The sequence below is a fragment of the Pristiophorus japonicus genome, chromosome 5 (assembly GCF_044704955.1).
Source record: "Pristiophorus japonicus isolate sPriJap1 chromosome 5, sPriJap1.hap1, whole genome shotgun sequence".
In the NCBI taxonomy this organism is placed as follows: domain Eukaryota; kingdom Metazoa; phylum Chordata; class Chondrichthyes; family Pristiophoridae; genus Pristiophorus; species Pristiophorus japonicus.
The window spans coordinates 264,342,522-264,364,196 of NC_091981.1; the positions used below are offsets into that span (position 1 = coordinate 264,342,522).

A 21,675-nucleotide genomic window follows, 5' to 3' on the forward strand; every position below is an offset into this window, starting at 1 on the left:
AGGAATCACCAGTGTGTAACGGTCCAGCTATCTGAGACAATGCGCAACAAGGTTATGTTCAATAAAAAACATTTTATACGACCATTGGTCTGAAATCATAAGTATCACGGGCAAAAAAAACCCACCCCCACCCCACTTTTTCGAACATTGACATCAATCAAATGGTCAACATGTCCAGCAACACAGAACACAAATGGCCCTCTCCCTCCATACATTACAACAAATTGCATACACCCAGATGGAGATATAACACAGCCATCACCTGCGAAGATGGAACTCACTTTCCTTCCCCCCTTCCCTTCTTCTCCCCACCTCCAACCCTTCCCCTCCTCGCTCCACGGCGCCTGGCCGAAGAGCTCCTCAGGCAGTGCCTCATTGGGGGGGATGAAGGCAGATGTGGTGTTTGCACAGGTACGGGAGCAGGGGGTGCCGAGGGGACAACATTCTCGGATCCAGAAGCAGGATCTTGGTCCTGCCTCTCATCTGTCGTTGGCACTGGTGGTGCGGAACCTAGGGGTGGAGTGCCGCGCTCCGGGACCACTGGAAGGGCTGTGCTGGCTGTTCCTGGCTATCGCCTCTAGGGCCTCTGCTATCTGCAGAACGTACTCAGTCATGGTGGCCAGCTGTCGGGATATGCCCCCCTAATGCATCGAGGATCTGGTCACCAATGTCTACAGTCCTCCTGGACAACTGCACCGTCTCTCCACTCTCATGTGGCGCTCGTGGAACAGACCTGCCACGTCCACGAAACCTCCGCGGGGTCGGCGCCGTCCTGGGGACAAATGGGGTTCCCTGTGGCGAGGTGCTTGGGGCCGGTACCTCCAGAGTGGAAGCAGGAATGGCCGGAGGAGCACTAGATGGCCTTGGGGTGGAATGGCTTCTGGAGCGTGGCGATGCAGGTTCCTCGAAGTCCGTGCTGTCATTCGTAGAGAACAGACCCAGCGGATTGACGGGCGAGAATCGGAGCTTCTCAGCACCAGATGTAGGATCGTCCGGCGAGTCCGGCCCCGCCCCCCCCACCTTCTGGCCTCTGTGGTCTTGCCTGGGGACACGCTGCTGGCTGAGCTGTGAAACACAAATGAGGTTATTAGAAAAGGGGGTGCTCGGGTCACAAGGTGAGTCCAGCGCTACACACATCATATGCACGACAAAAGCACCACCGCTATCAAAATCATCACAGACATCACATTTCATGACCATCAACACATTCTGCATTGCAATGATTTTCATTATTTATAGGACAATTTTAGAAATCATCTATCATATATTATTGTTCGACGATATGATATTTTACATCATGCAATGGTGTAAACTTTACTCACATCGTATCACTTCAGGGTCTGCAGATGCTTGTGTGGCTGTCCAGGGGGTGCTTTCCCACAAGTGCGAGCACCCTCTCCTCCATCTCAGCGATGTCGCTGGTGACTGATGGCCCCCCCAACCTCTGCCTCTGCACGGACCTCATCATCGATAGCTTCTTCTATAAAAGGTAACAGGACGACATGACATGAGATCATTGTGTGATATCAATGCTAGGTACTGTCACAGAGACTGATACAACACATAACCGACACATGTAATCATGGTTATTATGATAATTATCATTCTTTACCTAAAGCCATACACCCTGACTCAGGCTTTGAGTACAACATTCCCGGTAAAAGTGAAAGACCTCACATCTGATGATAGTCACTCATGACTCTTACAAATCAAATTATATAAATACATAAGTACATGTAAATAAATGTAATACTTGCGGATCCCACAAGGTCGTTCCCTCGTTTGCGGCATTAGTTGCCCTCACGCTCCTCGTTGGTTGCCGATGAGACCACCTCTGCTATCTCGGCCCATATCGTCTGGTAGTCCTTTGGGGTGGGCTTCCCACGCCCTCCCTGTGTCAAATCACCCCAGCGTGACTCGACCTCCTGCAGGAGGGAGGCATTTGCCTCATCCGAGAACCTCCTCGCTTTTTTGCACCCTCCAATGTGCTCCTCTCCCAGCTCACTGCTCTCGCCAGCGTCAGTCTCCACAGCGTGCTGTGTCACCTCCTCCTCGTCTCCCTCTATTACAGGCACCAAATTCAGGCAAATATCTGGCTGGTAACAGCTAATTTTTTCCCCCAATCTGCTGTAAAGCTTTAAACTCGCCATCCTTCCTCCCAAAGCAGCCACACCACAAGTTCCTTCACTCCCTCTCAGCTCCCTCTCTCTCCTCTTCTGCACATGTCATGATGACCCTTGACCTCCTGAATCGAGGGAATCGAACACTGCCATGACATTGCTAAGGACGTCGACACTTTACGGCAGAAGGTCAAAGAGATTTAACGTTACCGCCCATTTCATATCGCTTGCGGTAATGCGCAATTTCAAAAATGGAGACTAGGGGCTTTGAGAATGGGCGACAAGCCGGCGATTTGAAAACCCATTTTTACCACCCACACCAGAAATAACACCCATTTTTGGGCGATCTGCACAAAAGTGTAAAATCTAGCCCATGGTTTTATTTTGCCATATTTGCAAATCAAGCTTAACCACTTGTTTTCTGTTTCGAAGAGGATACCTTCGCTCTCGAACAGAACCTTCCAAATATGGTGTCGAATTTAAACTCATTCGAGGCTGATCCTGAGGAAATCTTTTCTCCAAGGGATGCCCTTGATTTCCATTTGAACTCTTTCTAATTTCAGACTGTTTGTCTGCCTGACTTGGACTCAGGCTTAAATTCTGACTTTCTCTTGGATTTGTTTCCAGTACATTCGATGTAGGATATGCTACTGGTGTATCAAAAGTATCTGATGAGTCAGAAATAATTGAATCATTCCCACCTTCAACTACTTACACATTTGTAGGTAAAATATGATCAATGTGAACAAACCTAACCTGTCGTAGTAAAATGTCCAATGTTTTACTTGTTGTTAGTTTCCACATTCGAAACACCTCGATCCACTTTGAATGGCTATCAATCACAATGAACAATTGTTGTCCTTCTAGCTCAGCAAAATCTATATGTAAACCTTTGCCACACCCTGGAAGGCCATTTCCATGGCTGTAATGGTACTTATGGTGGTTGCTTGCTTACCGATTGACATGTCATACACTGACTAACGATGTACTCTGTATCTTTATCAAGACCTGGCCACCATAAGTAAGTGCATGCAAAACTCTTGGTCAAGCACATTCCCAGGTGCTGGTCATGGAGGTCTCCTAATAATTTGGATCTGAATTTATTTGATATAACCACTCTTGCACCCCACATGATACAATCTTTATTGACTGATAATTCATTCCTACAAATGAAGAATAAATGAATCTCTTTGTCTGTTACCTGGTTTGGCCAGCCATTTGCAATATACTCATACACCTTTGACATAACTGGGTCACGTTTGGTTGCTCTACCAATCTCTTTAGCTGTGACTGGCAGTTCATCAATGTATGAAAAATAGAACACTCCTTCCCTATTGGGTGTAACTTGTGATGGGGCAGGCAATCTAGACATTGCATCAGCATTACTGTGATCAGCTGATCATCTGTATTCAATATATGTATATGCTGACAAAATCAAAGCCCATCTCTGCATTCGGGCTGCAGCTAATGTTGGAACTGGGGACTTTGGATGGAGGATTGCTGTCAGGGGCTTATGGTCTCTAATGATGGTAAACCTATGACCATACAAGTATTTGTGGAACTTCTTGACACCAAAAATTAATGCCAAAGCTTCCCTTTCGATTTGCGCATAATTACACTCACTGGCACTGAGAGTGCGTGAAGCAAAAGCAATTGATCTCTCCTCCCCACTATGTAATACATGAGAGATCACTGCCCCAACTCCATACGGAGAGGCATCACATGCTAGCTTGATCTCCTTACATATTTCATAGTGAACTAACATGGTGCTCTCTACCAATTTGCTTTTACACTCCTTGAATGCTGTATCGCATTCTTCTGACCACTTCCAATGGACCTGTTTTTTCAATAGTTCATTCAGTGGATGTAATACTGTAGCCAAATTTGGTAGGAACGTCCCATGATAGTTGAAAAGACCCAAAAATGATCGAAGTTCAGTGACATTCTTGGGAATGGGCGTATATCTGATTGCATCCAGTTTTTCCTTGATTGGATGTAAACCATCTTTGTCTACTCTGTATCCTAAGTATGGAGTTTTGAAATAACTCACACTTGTGAGCAGACACTCGTACTCTGTGCTTCTCTAGCCGTTTGAGGACTTCATTCAATATGTTATTATGAATTTGCCTATTTGGAGCTGAAATTAGTATGTCATCTAAATAACATACTATCCCTTCAATACCTTGCAAAATCTGGTTCATTCCCCCTTGGAATATGGCAGGGGCGGAAGACACTCCAAATGGTAGCCTATTAAATTAATATAGGCCTAGATGAGTATTTATAGTCACGCATGACTTGGACTCCTCATCTAGTTCAAGTTGTGAGTAGGCATTTGTAAGATCCAACTTTGAGAAGATCTGACCACCTGTCAGTGTTGTGAACAAATCTTCTACATTTGGCAATGTAGTGGGGTGATTACCCTCTAGAAACTGGTTTAGGGTTACTTTATAATTACCACACAATCTTACTTTATCATTGGACTTAGGTACAACAACAATGGGTGTAGCCCAATTGCATTGATCTATCTTAGAAATAATGTTCTCAGTCTGTAGTCTTTTGAGTTCTTGCTCAACTTTCTCCTTGAGTGCATATGGTACGGAATGTGGCTTGCAGTAAACCGATCTAGCGTCCTTCTGTACCCTGAAGCCTTGTATCAGATTTCCTGTTTCGCAGAACACCTTCGGATAATTCTTGATGACATCATTCTTTGATGCAAATCTTGCTTCAACACGAAAAATCTCACTCCAATCCAGCTTCAGTGATCTCAACCAATTTCTTCCTAGAAAGGCAGACTTGTGTCCTGCCACTACTATTAGAGGCAAGCTCTGAAATTGATCCTTGTATTTCACTGGTACGGTGATACAACCTACCATGGGAATGTTCTCTCCTGAGTAGCCTCGCAGCTCTATCTTGGCTTTCTCCAATGGGAAATCACGCAATTTGACGAGGTATAGCGACTCTGGTACTACACTCACGGATGTCGATTTCCATGGATATCTTGGTTCCTGCAACATCTATGTGGATTATGATACTTTTCGAATCGCTGTCAGTTAATCTCGTGCTCCTGATGATGTGTAGCTCTAAAACCTTCTCGTCCTGTTGCTTTACTTCCATGTTATGTAGTCTCTGGGGATTTCTACTTATAGCTTTGAAAGCTGGTTTACCCTTCAGTCGGCATGCCTTCGCAAGATGCCCAGTATTCCTGCAGATGAAACATTCTTCTTTCACATATGGACAACTTTGAGCAATGTGTTGTCCCAGGCACCGATAGCAGGACTTCAATGCTCTGTTACCATTGCCAGTTTCTGAGACCTTGGGGCCCAACTGCCTTTTACTTTTAACCTGCAGGCAATTCACCTCGGTTGTCTGACGACTAGAAATAGTATGAAATTGTCGGGAATATTGGTCGGCCATGTTTATTGACATAGCTGTCTGAAACGCTAAATCAAGGTCAAGTTAGGCGTTGTCAACAAATTAAGCGGTCACGCAATGCTCGGTCCTGAAAGTTTCCAAAATTACAGTGAATAGATAGCTTTTGTAATGCTACAGTGTACTCACTGATATTTTCTTTGGTTAACATAGAAACATAGAAATTAGGTGCAGGAGCAGGCCATTCGGCCTTTCGAGCCTGCACCGCTATTCAATAAGATCATTCAACCTCAGTACCCCTTTCCTGCTTTCTCTCCATACCCCTTGAACCGTTTGGCCATAAGAGCCATATCTAACTCCCTTTTGAATATATCTAACGAAACAGGATCAACTGATCTCGTATTTCGAAACAATAATTTTCAGCAATTTCCAGGGACTCAGGACTGCAGTGCTGGAATCTGCTTAAGAGTTGTGTCCTTTGGCTTGACAGGCACAAGCAAATTTTACAGGGTTTCATACACCTCGGGCCCTGCTTCAGTTAAGAAAATAGCCCATTGTCTTTCCAACACCACCCGGTTATGGTTTTCATCATTGGGGACTTCGATGATATTATTTGCAGTGAAAAACATTTCTAGCCGCTCGACATACGCTCCGAAACTTTCACGGTCGCATTGAAACTCCCCCAAACACCCTATTATTCCCATAGGCGCGGTCATCTGGACTCTGGCAGTTCAGACAAGTGTGCTTGTAATTCACCTTGGATTTGTAGCTGTTAATCAAAACAGAGAAGTTCTCAAAGTCGCTGTCGGTTGGCTGAATCCTCCACCAACAGCTTTTTTCCCCCGATTATCCCATCTTCATCGCCATTGTTATATCTTCAGTAGAACTCACAAACACACACATAGCCTTAAGATGGCAGAATACTCCAGAACTCTAGTTAGGTGACCAGTTCCCTCTTTATTATAAACAGCACTGGCTGCAGTACCACAGGAGTCCATAGATGGAGCTATATATATTATACTTTTAGACACTTTAGCATTGCAACAGATTGCGATAGCCATTAACCATTTGCATTAACATCAATTTCAAATTTGCTGGTTCGAGCGCCTGGAGTGCCCCGTTTATTTTGGGCGGAAACAGCTGTGCTGACTCACAAGTTTATACCTCATTAAAGTGCACGGAATACCATCCCCATATTGTAGCAGTAATACTAATTAAGAAGTTGAATCAGCAAAGACACCTGTCATGCTCACCATTTATGTTTACATCACGCTCTGCAAATTATAGCTGGCATAATTAACACAATAGTAAATCATCATGCGCTACTTTGTTAATTATGTTGCCTGCTAACGAGCACTTAGCAGCAACTTTCGATTTAAATTCTACGCGTGAATTCAGATCACTCATATATTCATCTTTGAAAAAAAAACAAGAAGGCAGAAGAAAAATGATCTTTAAATGCAGTAATTGTTTTCTCAAGTGTATGCCGTGTTAGCTAACCTTGCAATGTAGGACCACATTTAATTGCTATTTATGGAATTGAGTTTCCATGTATGATGCAATATTAGTATGATTAGAAATACAAATCTGAGCTCTGACATATGCTTTTACTCTGCATTTCCTGGTTTCCCTTTGGATTTGCTTTTTTCCATCTGCCTTGGTTTCACAGCTCAGTCAAGATCAAAAGCTAGCGCTGCTAAGAATTGCCACATAACTCCCTTTCATCCCTTTTGCGGTGCCGTACATTAGTAAACCAATGCAGCACGTGACTACTTTCTAGCACAATTCTTAATCATGACATTTTAGATGAAGTCTCTATACCGGCCATCGCATACCGTGGGCAAATCGCCTTCACACGCTCACGCCCGCTATAAGCAGCGGGAACTGTACCCACGGTCAGTCAGACAAAAAACGTGCTGGTTCATAACATATAGAGCATAACATTAGGACCAATGATTTACACTGACTGAATAAATCTATTTCCATTTTTATTAAATGGTGTTCTGGATTTTACTAGCTCTTTTGGGATTGAGTTCCACAACTCTGTCCATTATTCTGTGAAAGCTGTAAATCAGTGACTTTTACTTTATATCTATATTCCTTTACCAGTATGTATTTAATTTTAATCCCTTGCCATTTTTAAAACTGATAATAAGAAAAAGAAAGGCCTGCATGTATATAGCACATTTTATGACCTCAGAACGTCCCAAAGCCATTTACAGCTAATGAAGTACTTTGAAAGTGTTGTCACTGTTGTAAGGTAGGAAACGCAACAGCCAAAATTGTGTAGACCAAGGTCCCACAAACTGCAGTGTGATAATGACTAGATAATCCATTCCAGTGATGGTGGCCAGAACACTGGGGATAACTGCCCTACTCTTGTTCAAAATAGTGCCCTGGGATCGTTTACATCCAGCTGAGAGAGCAGAAGTTTAATGCCTTGTCAGAAACACTTCCAACAGTGCAGCACTCCCTCAGTACTCCACTGGAGTATCAGCCTAGATTTACATGCTCAAGTCTCTGGGGTGGGACTTGAACCCGCTACCTTCTGACTCAGAGGTAAGGGTGCTAATAACTGAGCCATGGCTGACACCTTATACCCAACAAGATGGTATGCAAGATGGAGGTACATACTAAGGGGGATAATTTATGTGGGGGTTTTCCACTCGTCCACCGTAATCAGAGTCAAGAGCCACAGAAAACCTCAAAAAATATTGCAAATGCCTTTTTTTTGTGTGCCAATTTCTGTGGCTCTTCCAATGTTCCAACACTCACAGAAATTGACCCCGTATGTAATTGGCACTACTGAGTGGGGGGGGGGGTGGGGGGGGGAGATGCTGGGCTGGTTTAGCTCATTAAAAGAGTGAAGACTTACCTAGTTTCAGGGCAGTGTGCAGTCCCTTTAAGGACAGGCCAGAAGTGGGTGAGTCCCATCATTGTGGGACCAATTTGCCTTGTGCCATCATGCCCTTTGTTATTTAATCTCTCCTGCCTTCCACCGCATCACAGACTTGCTCATAAAAATCGTTAAAAAATTAATATTTGTGTGGTTCAGGAGCGACCTGCAGTGGTCCACTCCTTTTCCATTAGCACCTGAAAATACATCGGGAGTTGTACATAGGTACTAGTTCACATAATTTAAGTAGGCTCTCACTTGTTTCTGCCGCGATTGCTATTCACCTGCTTTCCAGCCCACTCCAAAACCACGAATTGGCAGGAATGGGGTGGTAAGTGGTGGCATTTTAAGCCACTGATAATAGAAACAGAAATCACCCCTTTTAACATTGGACTTTCCATTGGAAAGATTCATATTGACATTCCACTGCATTTTCAGTGTAACTACATACTGATATTCAGGCTGTTTTCGTGTAGTCACCTTTTTTTGAAGATGTTAGTCAATTTTTGCTTGTTTTCTTGGTTGGTCCGTATGCATTTTTATTACATGGGGTTGTAGGATTGTTGCCTTTGTTTTATGGATCACATTCTGTCCATTTTTAATTAACACCCACTAGGTTTTGGTGACTGAATAAGTCAGATCCCATTTTTTATTACCTAAGATTTCAGTATTTTACTGGAGATTTTCTGGGGGGCGGGGGGATATTCGGTCGTGCCTCAGTTGGAGCGGGGTCCCGGGCAGAGCGTTAAATTTTGCGCCCGGCCAGTGGTTTGCGTCTGCTGCTGCAAAATTCATCAGCTGGGCCCAGAGTTTGGAGCAGGGTGCTAAGGGAGGCAGCACGCCTCTTTTAGGGCGCTAGGTCTGCTGAGCAAAGGAAAATCCCAAGCTAAAGAGCCAGCCTCGGAGCGCCATAATAGAGGCCTGGGGTGGGGGGGGGGAAATGAAAAATAACCTACCCAAAAACATTCCCAATACATAGCTCACATTACCACAACATAAATCGCAACAAAATTTTAAAATAAAACAATCACACTTACCTCAGGTCGGCATTACTGACCTCACAGCGGCCGTTACAGCTTGGAACGCCAGCTTTCACAGTCGTGCCCACGAAGGTGCTCTAAGTAGTGCTACGGGTCGGGCGGCAACCAAAAATCAAGCCGGTGGCGCAACGAATGGCGTTGCACATCAGCTCACCTCTCCCGGGCGGTACCGCTCTGCCCCCTGTCGATACCGGCACCGAATGTCCCGCCGGGGCACTGGAAGCTGCCCCCCCCCCCCCCGGGTGCAAGTGCTTTCCACCGCAATTTCCGCCCCTCCTAGGGGGCTAACAGCAGCGGCAGAAAACCGAATTTCCAGCCTCTAGTATTTTGGTCATTATGCTGCAACTCTGTGAAAACCACAAACAGTGGTCTTGGAACCCTTCAATATCATTCGAGCTTTATAGCCAACTTCAAGCAGCGCTGATTGTATGGAAAACTTGTAAATAAATGGACGCGATAAGAGGCTGTGTTCATACAACAGATTGTTTACAAAAGCCAAATACTGCAGATACTGGAAATCTGAAATAAAAACAGAAAATGTTGAAAATACTCAGCAGGTCAGTCAGCATCTGTGGAGAGAGAAACAGAGTTAACGTTTCAGGTGGGTGACCTTTTGTCAGAAATGGAAAAGGTTATAGATGTAACAGGTTTTAAACAAGTGCAGAGCCAGGGAAAACAGGGTGGGGGGCAAGAACAAAAAGGAAGGTCTGATAGAGTGGAAGGCAGGTGTGATTGAATGACAAAAAAGGGATGACCGTATATGATAAGAGGCTGTGATAATACAAAACATGATTTGTTTATATTTGTGTCAGAATTATGACAGCCTTTTCAAACTATTCTGGTACAACAACAGTTTCCATCGAGGAACGGATAACCCAGTGAACATTGAGGGGCTGAAATTGCCCCCTTTTTTAAGGCCTGTTACAGCCTCGAAGAGCGGTAATGCATTTTTTACGACCAGGGGCAGGCAGACAGTGCGACCTATCCGGAATTGCCCCCGTGTCGGTGGCGACGGTAACGGGTTTCCACCATGCCCCACGTTTCCGCCCTGCCCGGCGCTCTGACCTCTTGTCAGCCGCGGGCCAACCCCTTACCGCTAGACGGCGACACCTTTTCCACCCCATGGGGAAAATTGGCCCGGGAAGCTGCCAGTGCCTGGGGGGGTGGTGCGGCCACCCTTAAAGGGAAGGGTGCACTGCTGCGGCCGCCAGTTTGTTTTAGTTGTCGGCCAACTGCTGAGTCGACCCGACAATGGTGGCTGCTGGTTCGGCTGGGCTGCCAATTGGGTACCGGGCTGTTGGCCCGGCCGAAACCCTCCCTGGTGACCCAGTGGGCACAACATAGACCTCGCAGCGTCCGTCCCCTTTAAGTGAAGGGGAGGGACATTGTGATATGGCTCAGATTAATGAGTACAACATTTATAAAAGTTGTTTTTTAAGCTAAGCTCCTGGGGGGCTAACAGGAGCGGCAGAAAACCGAATTTCCAGCCGAATTTCCAGCCCCTGATTATGCTGCAACTCCATGAAAACCATAAACAGTGGTCTTGGAACTCTTCAATATCATTCGAGGTTTATAGCCAACTTCAAGCAGCTTTCATTATATAGGAAACTTGTAAATAAATGGACGTGATAAGAGGCTGTGTTAATACAACAGATTATTTGTTTACAAAAGCCAAATACTGCAGATGCTGGAAATCTGAAATAAAAACAGAAAATGCGAGAAATACTCAGCAGGTCAGTCAGCATCTGTGGAGAGAGAAACAGAGTTAACGTTTCAGGTGGGTGACCTTTTGTCAGAAATAGAAAAGGTTCCAGATGTAACAGGTTTTAAACAAGTGCAGAGCCAGGGAAAAGGTCAGAATTACAAGTCTGTCACAGGAAGTTGTATGGTGGAGACAATTTGAGGGTTGAATTAAGAGTAGCACATGAGAAGCATATTGGTTTAAGTTCAATGTTTTCAGTAGTGCATTAGTAAATATTTAGTAAACTAAAGTAATTGTTAGACGCAATGGATGACGCACAACTGGAGCTGGTCACTCCCCGCATAATCTCAGGGTGATGCTAGAGTCTATGTCATTGGATTTTGTGCAAATACTGTTACTGGCTGTCCTGTATAATTGACGATGGTTTAGTTAACCTCATGCTATCTTTTTATCTCACCAAGGCTGCCTTTTACATTCTAGTGAAGGCTATTTATACGCTGGGTCACAGTGCCTCCTTGGTTGCTCTTACGACTGGATCAGCGATTCTTTGTTTCTTTAGGTGAGAAATTTTTATTTGTATCATTTATAATCACGGTAATACCCTTTCATGCTTAATGGGTTGAGGCGTGTGATGTTGGTGGGAGGGGTGGGTATCTAAGATTGAGGTAGTCTTGCTGAGTCAAATGGCCTTATCTGCGTTCTTATGTTCACCCCAAGCCATTTAGTTTTATTGAAAATCCCACATTATGTAACAAATTTCTCAAGTATAACTTGTGAAGAGACTCACGCATACTTCTAATAATTTAGCTAAACACCATTATTGACAATTCCGAGAGCACATACAGAACAGTACACTTACGGGCCATATTGAATGCCCATTCATTGTTAAGTGGGTACGAGATTTAGCCCATATAACCATCCTGATCTCTCCGATCCATGCCAAACAATTCAATGTCCTGAGTTCAGAGAAAGGTCATGGTTATTCACGTCATTAGAAACTTTCGGCCTGAGTTGCTCCTGTTTTTTTGGAGCAACTGGTTTAGAATGGAGTAACTTAGAAATTGCAATTCTCGGCATTTAGTTTGCTCCAGTTCTAGTCAGTTAGAACAGTTTCACTTTGGAACTGAATTTTATTTTCAAAAGGGGGCGTGTCCAGCCACTTACGCCTGTTTTGAAAGTTTAGGCAGCGAAAACTTACTCCAAACTAACTTAGAATGGAGTAAGTGCAGATTTTTGTACGTTCAGAAAAACGTTCCCTACACTTCACAAATCAGGCGTAGGTTACAAATCAGGCGTAGGGAATGCGGAGGGGGGGGTGGGAAGTAATTAAATTCTACAAGCATTCAGCAGTCTTACTTATACAAATAAAGAGCCATCCTGAATAAAAAATTATAAACAAAGCAAAGACAAAATATTCAGTGTTCCTACCTGTGTGAAGCAGCAGCAGCCTTCGAGCTGCTGTGCATCAGGCAGGCCTTCCATGTTGGAGACAGGGGCAGCGTCAGTGTCTCGACAGCAGCCCAACAGCAGCAGCAAGCAGCCTTCGAGCTGTGGTGCTTCAGGCAGGCCTTCCTTCCATCTAAGAGACAGGGGCGGCGGCAGTGGCTGACGGCGGCCGAAGACACAGCAAGCAGCCTTCGAGCTGTGAGGGGGACTGAGGCCATTTGGCCAGGGACAGGGAGAGGCAGCCAGATAGACACTTTTAAACTTAAATTTGCAGAATGGGTGCTGCATTGTCAACACCACATATTATGCAATAGTTCGCCATCAATTCACTGCATAGGAGAGAATTGATTAGAGCTCACTGCACCAGGAACGTCGTAGCCCGTAGGTTGATGGGCAGGAGACTTTACCCACGTCGACAATAGCGAGCCAGGTGCTCGTACCTCGACATGAGCGAGGCTGATTGTTTCAAAAGGCTGTGTTTCCGCAGAGAAGTTGTCGCTGAGATCTGTGATATGCTGAGAGCAGATTTGCATCCCAGAAGCAGAATGCCAACTGCCCTGTCTGTTGCAGTGAAGGTAACAGCTGCACTTTCTTTCTATGCCTCGGGATCGTTTCAGGCTACAACTGGAGATGTGTGTGCCATCTCTCAATGTGCAATACATGCCTGCATTTACCAGGTCATGGCTGCACTGTGTGCGCGAAGGAATGACTTCATCAATTTCTCAATGGCCGCACAAGTGATCCATGAGAGGGCTGTGGGCTTCTTCAGGATTGCCGGCTTCCCAAAGGTACAGGGCTGCATTGATTGTACCCACAGAGCCTTGTGAGCACCTGTGGAGGATTCTGAGCAGTACTGAAATAGGAAAGATTTCCACTCTATCAATGTGCAGCTCGTGTGTGACGACAAGCAGCGCATCATGTCAGTCGATGCGAGATACCCTGGCAGCACCCACGATGTGTTCATCCTACGCGGCAGCGTTATATCTGACATGTTTGAGCAGCAGCCAGAAGAGCAGAGCTGGCTACTGGGAGACAAAGGGTACGGCCTGACCACCTGGCTCATGACGCCCCTACGCGTGAATGGACAGAAGCTGACCGTCAATACAACATGGCGCACATTGCGACGCGCAGCATCATTGAGAGGACTATTGGCATATTGAAACAGCGATTCCGATGCCTGGACCATTCCGGAGGACAGTTGCAATACTCTCCTCAGATTATCGGTCACTTCACTGTTGTGAGCTGCATGCTTCATAACTTAGCCATCATGAGGCAGCAGGAGCTGGTAGTGGAACCAGAAGACCCACGTGAGGGTCCAGTGCATGATGATAGTATTACGGAAGAGCAGGATGTAGATGATGACGATGATCAGGAAAGCATGCAAGTGACTGATGTCGGAGCACGAGGTCGGAGGAGGGCCGTCCATCGTGCCCTTTTAACGATTGCTCGAGCCTTGCGCCAGCAGCTCATCCGTGAACGCTTCAACTACTGATGCCTGAGGGCTCTGTGACCACTGTTGCGCATGGACATGTTTATTCTTTGCAGTTGTTCCTACGTTGTGTTGTGTTAATGGAACATGAAACAGTTTTAATGAAAAAATATTCTATTGAAAAGTTAATGTCACTGTAATAAAATATTTGTTGTATCAAACTTTACTTTTTAATATGACTCTTGAAGGTCACTTAAAGACTTTAAGATCACTTATAAACTTACAAAACAATCTTAATGTGAAACATTTTACACTCTAAGATCACTTAAACTTCAAGATCACTTTTTAGATGCAAAATTAAATAAGTTACAAAATGTGAGAGCATTTACACTACAAGATCACTTAAAAACCCTAAGATTACTTACAAGTTGTAAAGTTACAAAACTTACAAAACAATTTCAATTTGAAAAATCTTACACTCTTAAGATTATTTAAACTTCAGGATCACTGTTGAGGTGCAAAATTAAAAAAGATACAAAATGTGAGAGCATTTACACTATAAGATCACATAAAAACCATAAGATCACTTATAAGTTGTAAAGTTACAAAACTTTAAAAACAATTTCAATTTGAAAAATGCTACTACAGCTACATCAAGAACAAGAACAAAAGCAGCAAAGAAAGGCTGCAACCATCTCTCATCCACATCTCAGTGAATGTTCACTTCTTCATGGGGGTGTCATTTGATTGGCCGGGCTGTGTGACCTTGTTGCAGCAGCTTCCTCAACCACACCCTCCCTGACTGCCTGTGCCGTCGATTGCACTCCCTCGGACATTCCCTCCCTAAGTTCCCGTGTCATTATTGCTATTTCTCCCGTCAGGACCGTCACCACTTCACCCACTGCACTGACGCCACCGATGAGTGATCGGGTAAGCTCATTGGTCTCCATACCTAATGCCACAACCTGAGCCGCATCTGTTGCACGCTGCATCTCAGGAGAGCGTGTCTCCAATCTCCTTCTCTGCCTGGGTCTGCCTCGTGGCAGCACTACACTGGGAGGCGCGGGCACGGACGGTGGAACGCTCGGTGTTGCAAGCGGCACCACTACACAGGGAGGCGCGGGCTGGGACTGTGGGACGCTCGGTGTTCCAGACGGCAGTACTAGAGAGAGGGGCGTGGGCTGGGATGGTGGGTGAAAGGGTGTAAACTGCTCCATGATATCACCAGCAACACTGAGACCCGTTACGTCAGAATCAAAACCATGGGAGGTGGAACCAGAAGCTATCCTAGGGGTTGAAACTCTGATGCCCCTTGAAACATAGACATAGAAACATAGAAAATAGGTGCAGGAGTAGGCCATTCAGCCCTTCAAAGCCTGCACCGCCATTCAATGAGTTCATGGCTGAACATGCAACTTCAGTACCCCATTCCTGCTTTCTCGCCATACCCCTTGATCCCCCTAGTAGTAAGGACTTCATCTAACTCCCTTTTGAATATATTTAGTGAATTGGCCTCAACAACTTTCTGTGGCAGAGAATTCCACAGGTTCACCACTCTCTGGGTGAAGAAGTTTCTCCTCATCTCGGTCCTAAATGGCTTACCCCTTATCCTTAGACTGTGACCCCTGGTGCTGGACTTCCCCAACATTGGGAACATTCTTCCAGCATCTAACCTGTCTAAACCCGTCAGAATTTTAAACGCTTCTATGAGGTCCCCTCTCATTCTTCTGAACTCCAGTGAATACAAGCCCAGTTGATCCAGTCTTTCTTGATAGGTCAGTCCCACCATCCCAGGAATCAGTCTGGTGAACCTTCGCTGCACTCCCTCAACAGCAAGAATGTCCTTCCTCAAGTTAGGAGACCAAAACTGTACACAATACTCCAGGTGTGGCCTCACCAAGGCCCTGTACAACTGTAGCAACACCTCCCTGCCCCTGTACTCAAATCCCCTCGCTATGAAGGCCAACATGCCATTTGCTTTCTTAACCGCCTGCTGTACCTGCATGCCAACCTTCAATGACTGATGTACCATGACACCCAGGTCTCGTTGCACCTCCCCTTTTCCTAATCTGTCACCATTCAGATAATAGTCTGTCTCTCTGTTTTTACCACCAAAGTGGATAACTTCATATTTATCCACATTATACTTCATCTGCCATGCATTTGCCCACTCACCTAACCTATCCAAGTCACTCTGCAGCCTCATAGCATCCTCCTCGCAGCTCACACTGCCACCCAACTTAGTGTCATCCGCAAATTTGGAGATACTACATTTAATCCCCTCGTCTAAATCATTAATGTACAATGTAAACAGCTGGGGCCCCAGCACAGATCCTTGCGGTACCCCACTAGTCATTGCCTGCCATTCTGAAAAGTACCCATTTACTCCTACTCTTTGCTTCCTGTCTGACAACCAGTTCTCAATCCATGTCAGCACACTACCCCCAATCCCATGTGCTTTAACTTTGCACATTAATCTCTTGTGTGGGACCTTGTCGAAAACCTTCTGAAAGTCCAAATATACCACATTAACTGGTTCTCCCTTGTCCACCCTACTGGAAACATCCTCAAAAAATTCCAGAAGATTTGTCAAGCATGATTTCCCTTTCACAAATCCATGCTGACTTGGACCTATCATGTCACTTCTTTCCAAATGCGCAGCTATGACATCCTTAATAATTGATTCCATCATTTTACCCACTACTGAGGTCAGGCTGACCGGTCTATAATTCCCTGTTTTCTCTCTCCCTCCTTTTTTAACAAGTGAGGTTACATTGGTTACCCTCCACTCGATAGGAACTGATCCAGAGTCAATGGAAAGTTGGAAAATGACTGTCAATGCATCCGCTATTTCCAAGGCCACCTCCTTAAGTACTCTGGGATGCAGTCCATCAGGCCCTGGGGATTTATCGGTCTTCAATCCCATCAATTTCCCCAACACAATTTCCCGACTATAAAGGATTTCCCTCAGTTCCTCCTCCTTACTAGACCCTCTGACCCCTTTTATATCCGGAAGGTTGTTTGTGTCCTCCTTAGTGAATACCGAACCAAAGTACTTGTTCAATTGGTTTGCCATTTCTTTGTTCCCCGTTATGACTTCCCCTGATTCTGACTGCAGGGGACCACCTTTTTCTCTTTACATATCTCTAGAAACTTTTGCAATCCGTCCTAATGTTCCCTGCAAGCTTCTCCTCGTACTCCATTTTCCCTGCCCTAATCAAACCCTTTGTCCTCCTCTGCTGAGTTCTAAATTTCTCCCAGTCCCCAGGTTCGCTGCTATTTCTGGCCAATTTGTATGCCACTTCCTTGGCTTTAATACTATCCCTGATTTCCCTTGATAGCCACGGTTGAGCCACCTTCCCTTTTTTATTTTTACGGCAGACAGGAATGTACAATTGTTGTAGTTCATCCATGCGGTCTCCAAATGTCTGCCATTGCCCATCCACAGTCAACCCGTTAAGTATCATTCGCCAATCTATGCTAGCCAATTCACGCCTCATACCTTCAAAGTTACCCTTCTTTAAGTTCTGGACCATGGTCTCTGAATTAACTGTTTCCTCTGTCTCGCTGCATTGGTTCCCATCCCCCTGCCATATTAGTTTAACTCCTCCCCAACAGCACCAGCAAACACTCCCCCTAGGACATTGGTTCCGGTCCTGCCCAGGTGCAGACTGTCCGGTTTGTACTGGTCCCACCTCCCCCAGAACCGGTTCCAATGCCCCAGGAATTTGAATCCCTCCCTGCTGCACCACTGCTCAAGCCACGTATTCATCTGCGCTATCCTGCGATTTCTACTCTGACTAGCACGTGGCACTGGTTGCAATCCTGAGATTACTACTTTTGAGGTCCTACTTTTTAATTTAGCTCCTAGCTCCTTAAATTCGTTTCGTAGGACCTCATCCCTTTTTTTACCTATGTCGTTGGTATGAATGTGCACCATGACAACTGGCTGTTCTCCCTCCCTTTTTCGAATGTCCTGCACCCGCTCCGAGACATCCTTGACCCTTGCACCAGGGAGGCAACATACCATCCTGGAGTCTCGGCTGCGGCCGCAGAAACGCCTATCTATTCCCCTCACAATTGAATCCCCTATCACTATCACTCTCCCACTCTTTTTCCTGCCCTCCTGTGCAACAGAGCCAGCCACGGTGCCATGAATTTGGCTGCTGCTGCCCTCCCCTGATGAGTCATCCCCCTCAACAGCACTCAAAGCAGTGTATCTGTTTTGCAGGGGGATGACTTTGGTTGTACTGGTTCTTGTTCTGTATCTTCAGGATCCTCAGGGTTGGCAGCAGCAGCATCGTCATCATCATCATCATCATGTTCTGCAAAATACATCAGAACAGTCAAATGTTTAACAGCAAGGGAGGGGGCCAGATTGGTGGCATGAGTACTCTCACACATAGCAGGCTAGGCAGCAGGTTGATTTAAAGGGCCACGATGCATTTTCAGAACTTACCCTCTCCCTCACGTGCGGGCCCAGCTTGTGCTGTACTGATTGCTTTTCTCCATGTCCGACTCATCATAGCAGCTACCCTTTGTTCCAAGAGTGTCAGTGGATGCAGATTGGGCACGCCTCCTCCTGTCCGAGTTGCTTCCCTTTTGTTGTGAGTCAATTTCTTCTGCAAAGAGTAAAATATAACTTTTTACAGAGTGTGTCAGTCTGCAAGGTGGAATATGCAGATAACCAAGTTACAATTACAATTAAATTAAAAATGGAAAATATTACTTACACTAACTACTTGACCAAGGTCGTGCCATTTCTTTTTACACTGGCTTCCAGATCTCAGGGTATGCACCACTGCGCAGTAATCTTCTGCAACTTGGTTCCAGCATTTCTTCATTTCTTTAAGTGGCACTTTTATGTGACCTCTGTTGCTGGTATCTAGTTCCTGCCATCTCTGCTCAATGACGTTGACTAATATCTCCACTTCCTCATGCAAAAAATTCTTTGTTCTTGGTGGACGTTGTTCCATTGCTGTATTGAATTGACACTCTTATTTTTCAAAACACACAGTCCTTAATTTGCATGCACCACTGCAACACCTGTTCTGCAAGTTTAGCAGTGAAAAGCAGCATTCACTGATTTCAGCAGGTGATTTATTCAACAGTGCAGCTAAAAGCACTCCTTTAGACACAAAACTATCACCAAAATTCAATCCTAAGCCTTTCCAGGGGTCCACGAGACAAATCAACACTTTTCTTCCAAGTCCCTTTAAAAATGGCCAAGTGCCAATGTTTATGCGCTACTGCGCCTGCGCGCGTGCTCCAACGCACACGCGCAAGGCTGCCGGCACGACATTGTCTCATTTAAATTAGCTCCGCCCCCCACCACTTCTAGAATCGGCGCGACTTTCTTGCATCGCCCCCCGCTGCTCTGTGCGTGCCGCGCCAAGCTCCAAAGAACTTGCAGGGAGCCGGAGAATCTGAAGGTTTTTTTTGACGCACTTTCGGGCGCGAAAAACAGGCGTCCAGGTCGGGGCTGCGCTGTTCTAGGCGCGGCCCAAAACTTCACCCCTGCGTAACTGAGTAAGATGTTAGCAGCTGTAATTGGATTCTGATTAGCAAGAGCCAAGGTTCCTGTGTCCCATATTTCAAAAGGTGAACATTTAGTTTGCTGCCAGGTGTATTTTTTGCCACATGGAATGTGTTGCTGTGAGATTAAGCATCTGCTGCACTTTGTAGGGAAAAATTAACAAAATAACAAATGTAAAGATTAGACCAAACGTTCTCTAACAAGGTGAGCATGTCCCACTATGAGCTGACTGTGGTAGAAAAGTCAGGCATTGCAAGAGACAAATAACTGCTATTAACTGTCCCCGGGCCTGGCACTAAACTTTCCTCAATATGTTTATTATTAAGTAGCCCAACTAGCTCTTGATGGGTCGAAATAATACCAGAGAAAGCTAAAAAAATGCACAGTATGTCAGTCGAGTGGTTGCATTTGGAGAAGCAGCAAGAGTTAGACAGCCTGTGTAGAAGCAGCAGCGATAGACAGTAATGAATTACTGACATGTGAGGAGTTAACCGTGATCCTGTGCTCCCAGTGAGGAACCGGGGCTCAAAGAGAATGTGGCTCGAAGATAGGGCTACCCCACTATAGTCCCGAGTCTTTGACCAACACGACCTGTGGCTCCTCAGAAGGAGATTGTGGAACTGACATTATAGATCATACAGTAAATATAGAGGAGATAGATCATTCTGTCTCTCTTAGAAAGAGCCTAAAATCTCCCCATTGCAGCATTCAATTGTTTCTTAAATAATTCCATGTGTTCACCTCCAATGCTGAACCCAGATATTCCCTTCCATATAGAATCATAGAAATTTACAACACGGGAGGCCAATCGGCCCATCGTGTCCGCGCCGGCCGACAAAGAGCTATCCAGCCTAACCCCACTTTCTACCTCTTGGTCCGTAGCCTTGTAGGTTACGGCACTTCAAGTGCATATCCAAGTTGTTTTTAAATGCCATGAGGGTTTCTGCCTCTACCGCCCTTTCAGGCAGTGAGTTCCAGACCCCCACCACCCTCTGGGTGAAAATATTTCTCCTCAAATCCCCTCTAAACCTCCTATCTCTCACGTTAAATCTATACCCCCCTGGTTATTGACCCCTCTGCTAAGGGAAATAGGTCCTTCCTATCCACTCTATCTCGGCCCCTCATAATTTTATACACCTCAATTAGGTCTCCCCTCAGCCTCCTCTGTTCCAAAGAAAAGAACCCCAGCCTATCCAATCTGTCCTCATATCTAAAATTCTGCAGTCCAGGCAACATCTTCGTAAATCTTCCCGTACCGTCTCTAGTGCAATCACATCTTTCCTGTAATGTGGTGATCAGAACTGCACGCAGTCCTCTAGTTGTGGCCTAACTAGTGTTTTATACAGTTCAAGCATAAAATCACCCTGCTCTTATATTCTATGCCTCGGCTAATAAAGGCAAGTATTCTAAACTACCTTATCTACGTGTCCTGCCACCTTCAGGGATCTGTGGACATGCACTCCAAGGTCCCTCTGTTCCTCTACTCTTCTCATTGTCCTACCATTTATTGTGTATTCGTTTTCCTTGTTACCCCTCCCAAAATGCATTACCTCACACTTCTCCAGATTGAATTCCATTTGCCACTGTCCTGCCCACCTGATCAGTCCATCGATAACTTCCTGCCATCTACAGTTTTCTTCTTCATTATCAACCACACGGCCAATTCTTATATCATCTGCAAACTTCTTAATCATACCCCCTACATTCAAGTCGAAATCATTGATATATACCAGAAAAAGCAAGGGTCCTAGTACTGAGCCGTGTGGAAACCCACTGAAAACAGCCTTCCAGTCACAAAAACACCCATTGACCATTACATAGAAACATAGAAAATAGATGCAGGAGTAGGCCTTTCAGCCCTTTGAGCCTGCACCATGATTCAATAAGACCACGGCTGATCATTCACCTCAGTACCCCTTTCCTGCTTTCTCTCCATACCCCTTGATCCCATTAGCCGTAAGAGCCATATCTAACTCCCTCTTGAATATATCCAATGAACTGGCATCAACAACTCTCTGCAGTAGGGAATTCCACAGGTTAACAACTCTCTGAGTGAAGAAGTTTCTCCTCATCTCAGTCCTAAATGGCTTACCCCTGATCCTTAGACTGTTTCCCCTGGTTCTGTCCTTCCCCAACA

At 45.4% G+C, this 21,675-nt stretch overlaps 1 protein-coding gene across 1 annotated transcript in view; it reads left to right on the forward strand.

Annotated features, from left to right (window-relative positions):
- The window catches only part of vipr2 (vasoactive intestinal peptide receptor 2), a gene marked incomplete at its 5' end in the record, with an annotated part of 192,328 nt that overhangs the window by 108,572 nt on the left and 62,081 nt on the right, over positions 1–21,675 (forward strand). The window contains 1 exon segment of the mRNA XM_070880248.1: positions 11,589–11,686. Within this exon segment, the coding sequence (XP_070736349.1) occupies positions 11,589–11,686 (98 nt within the window).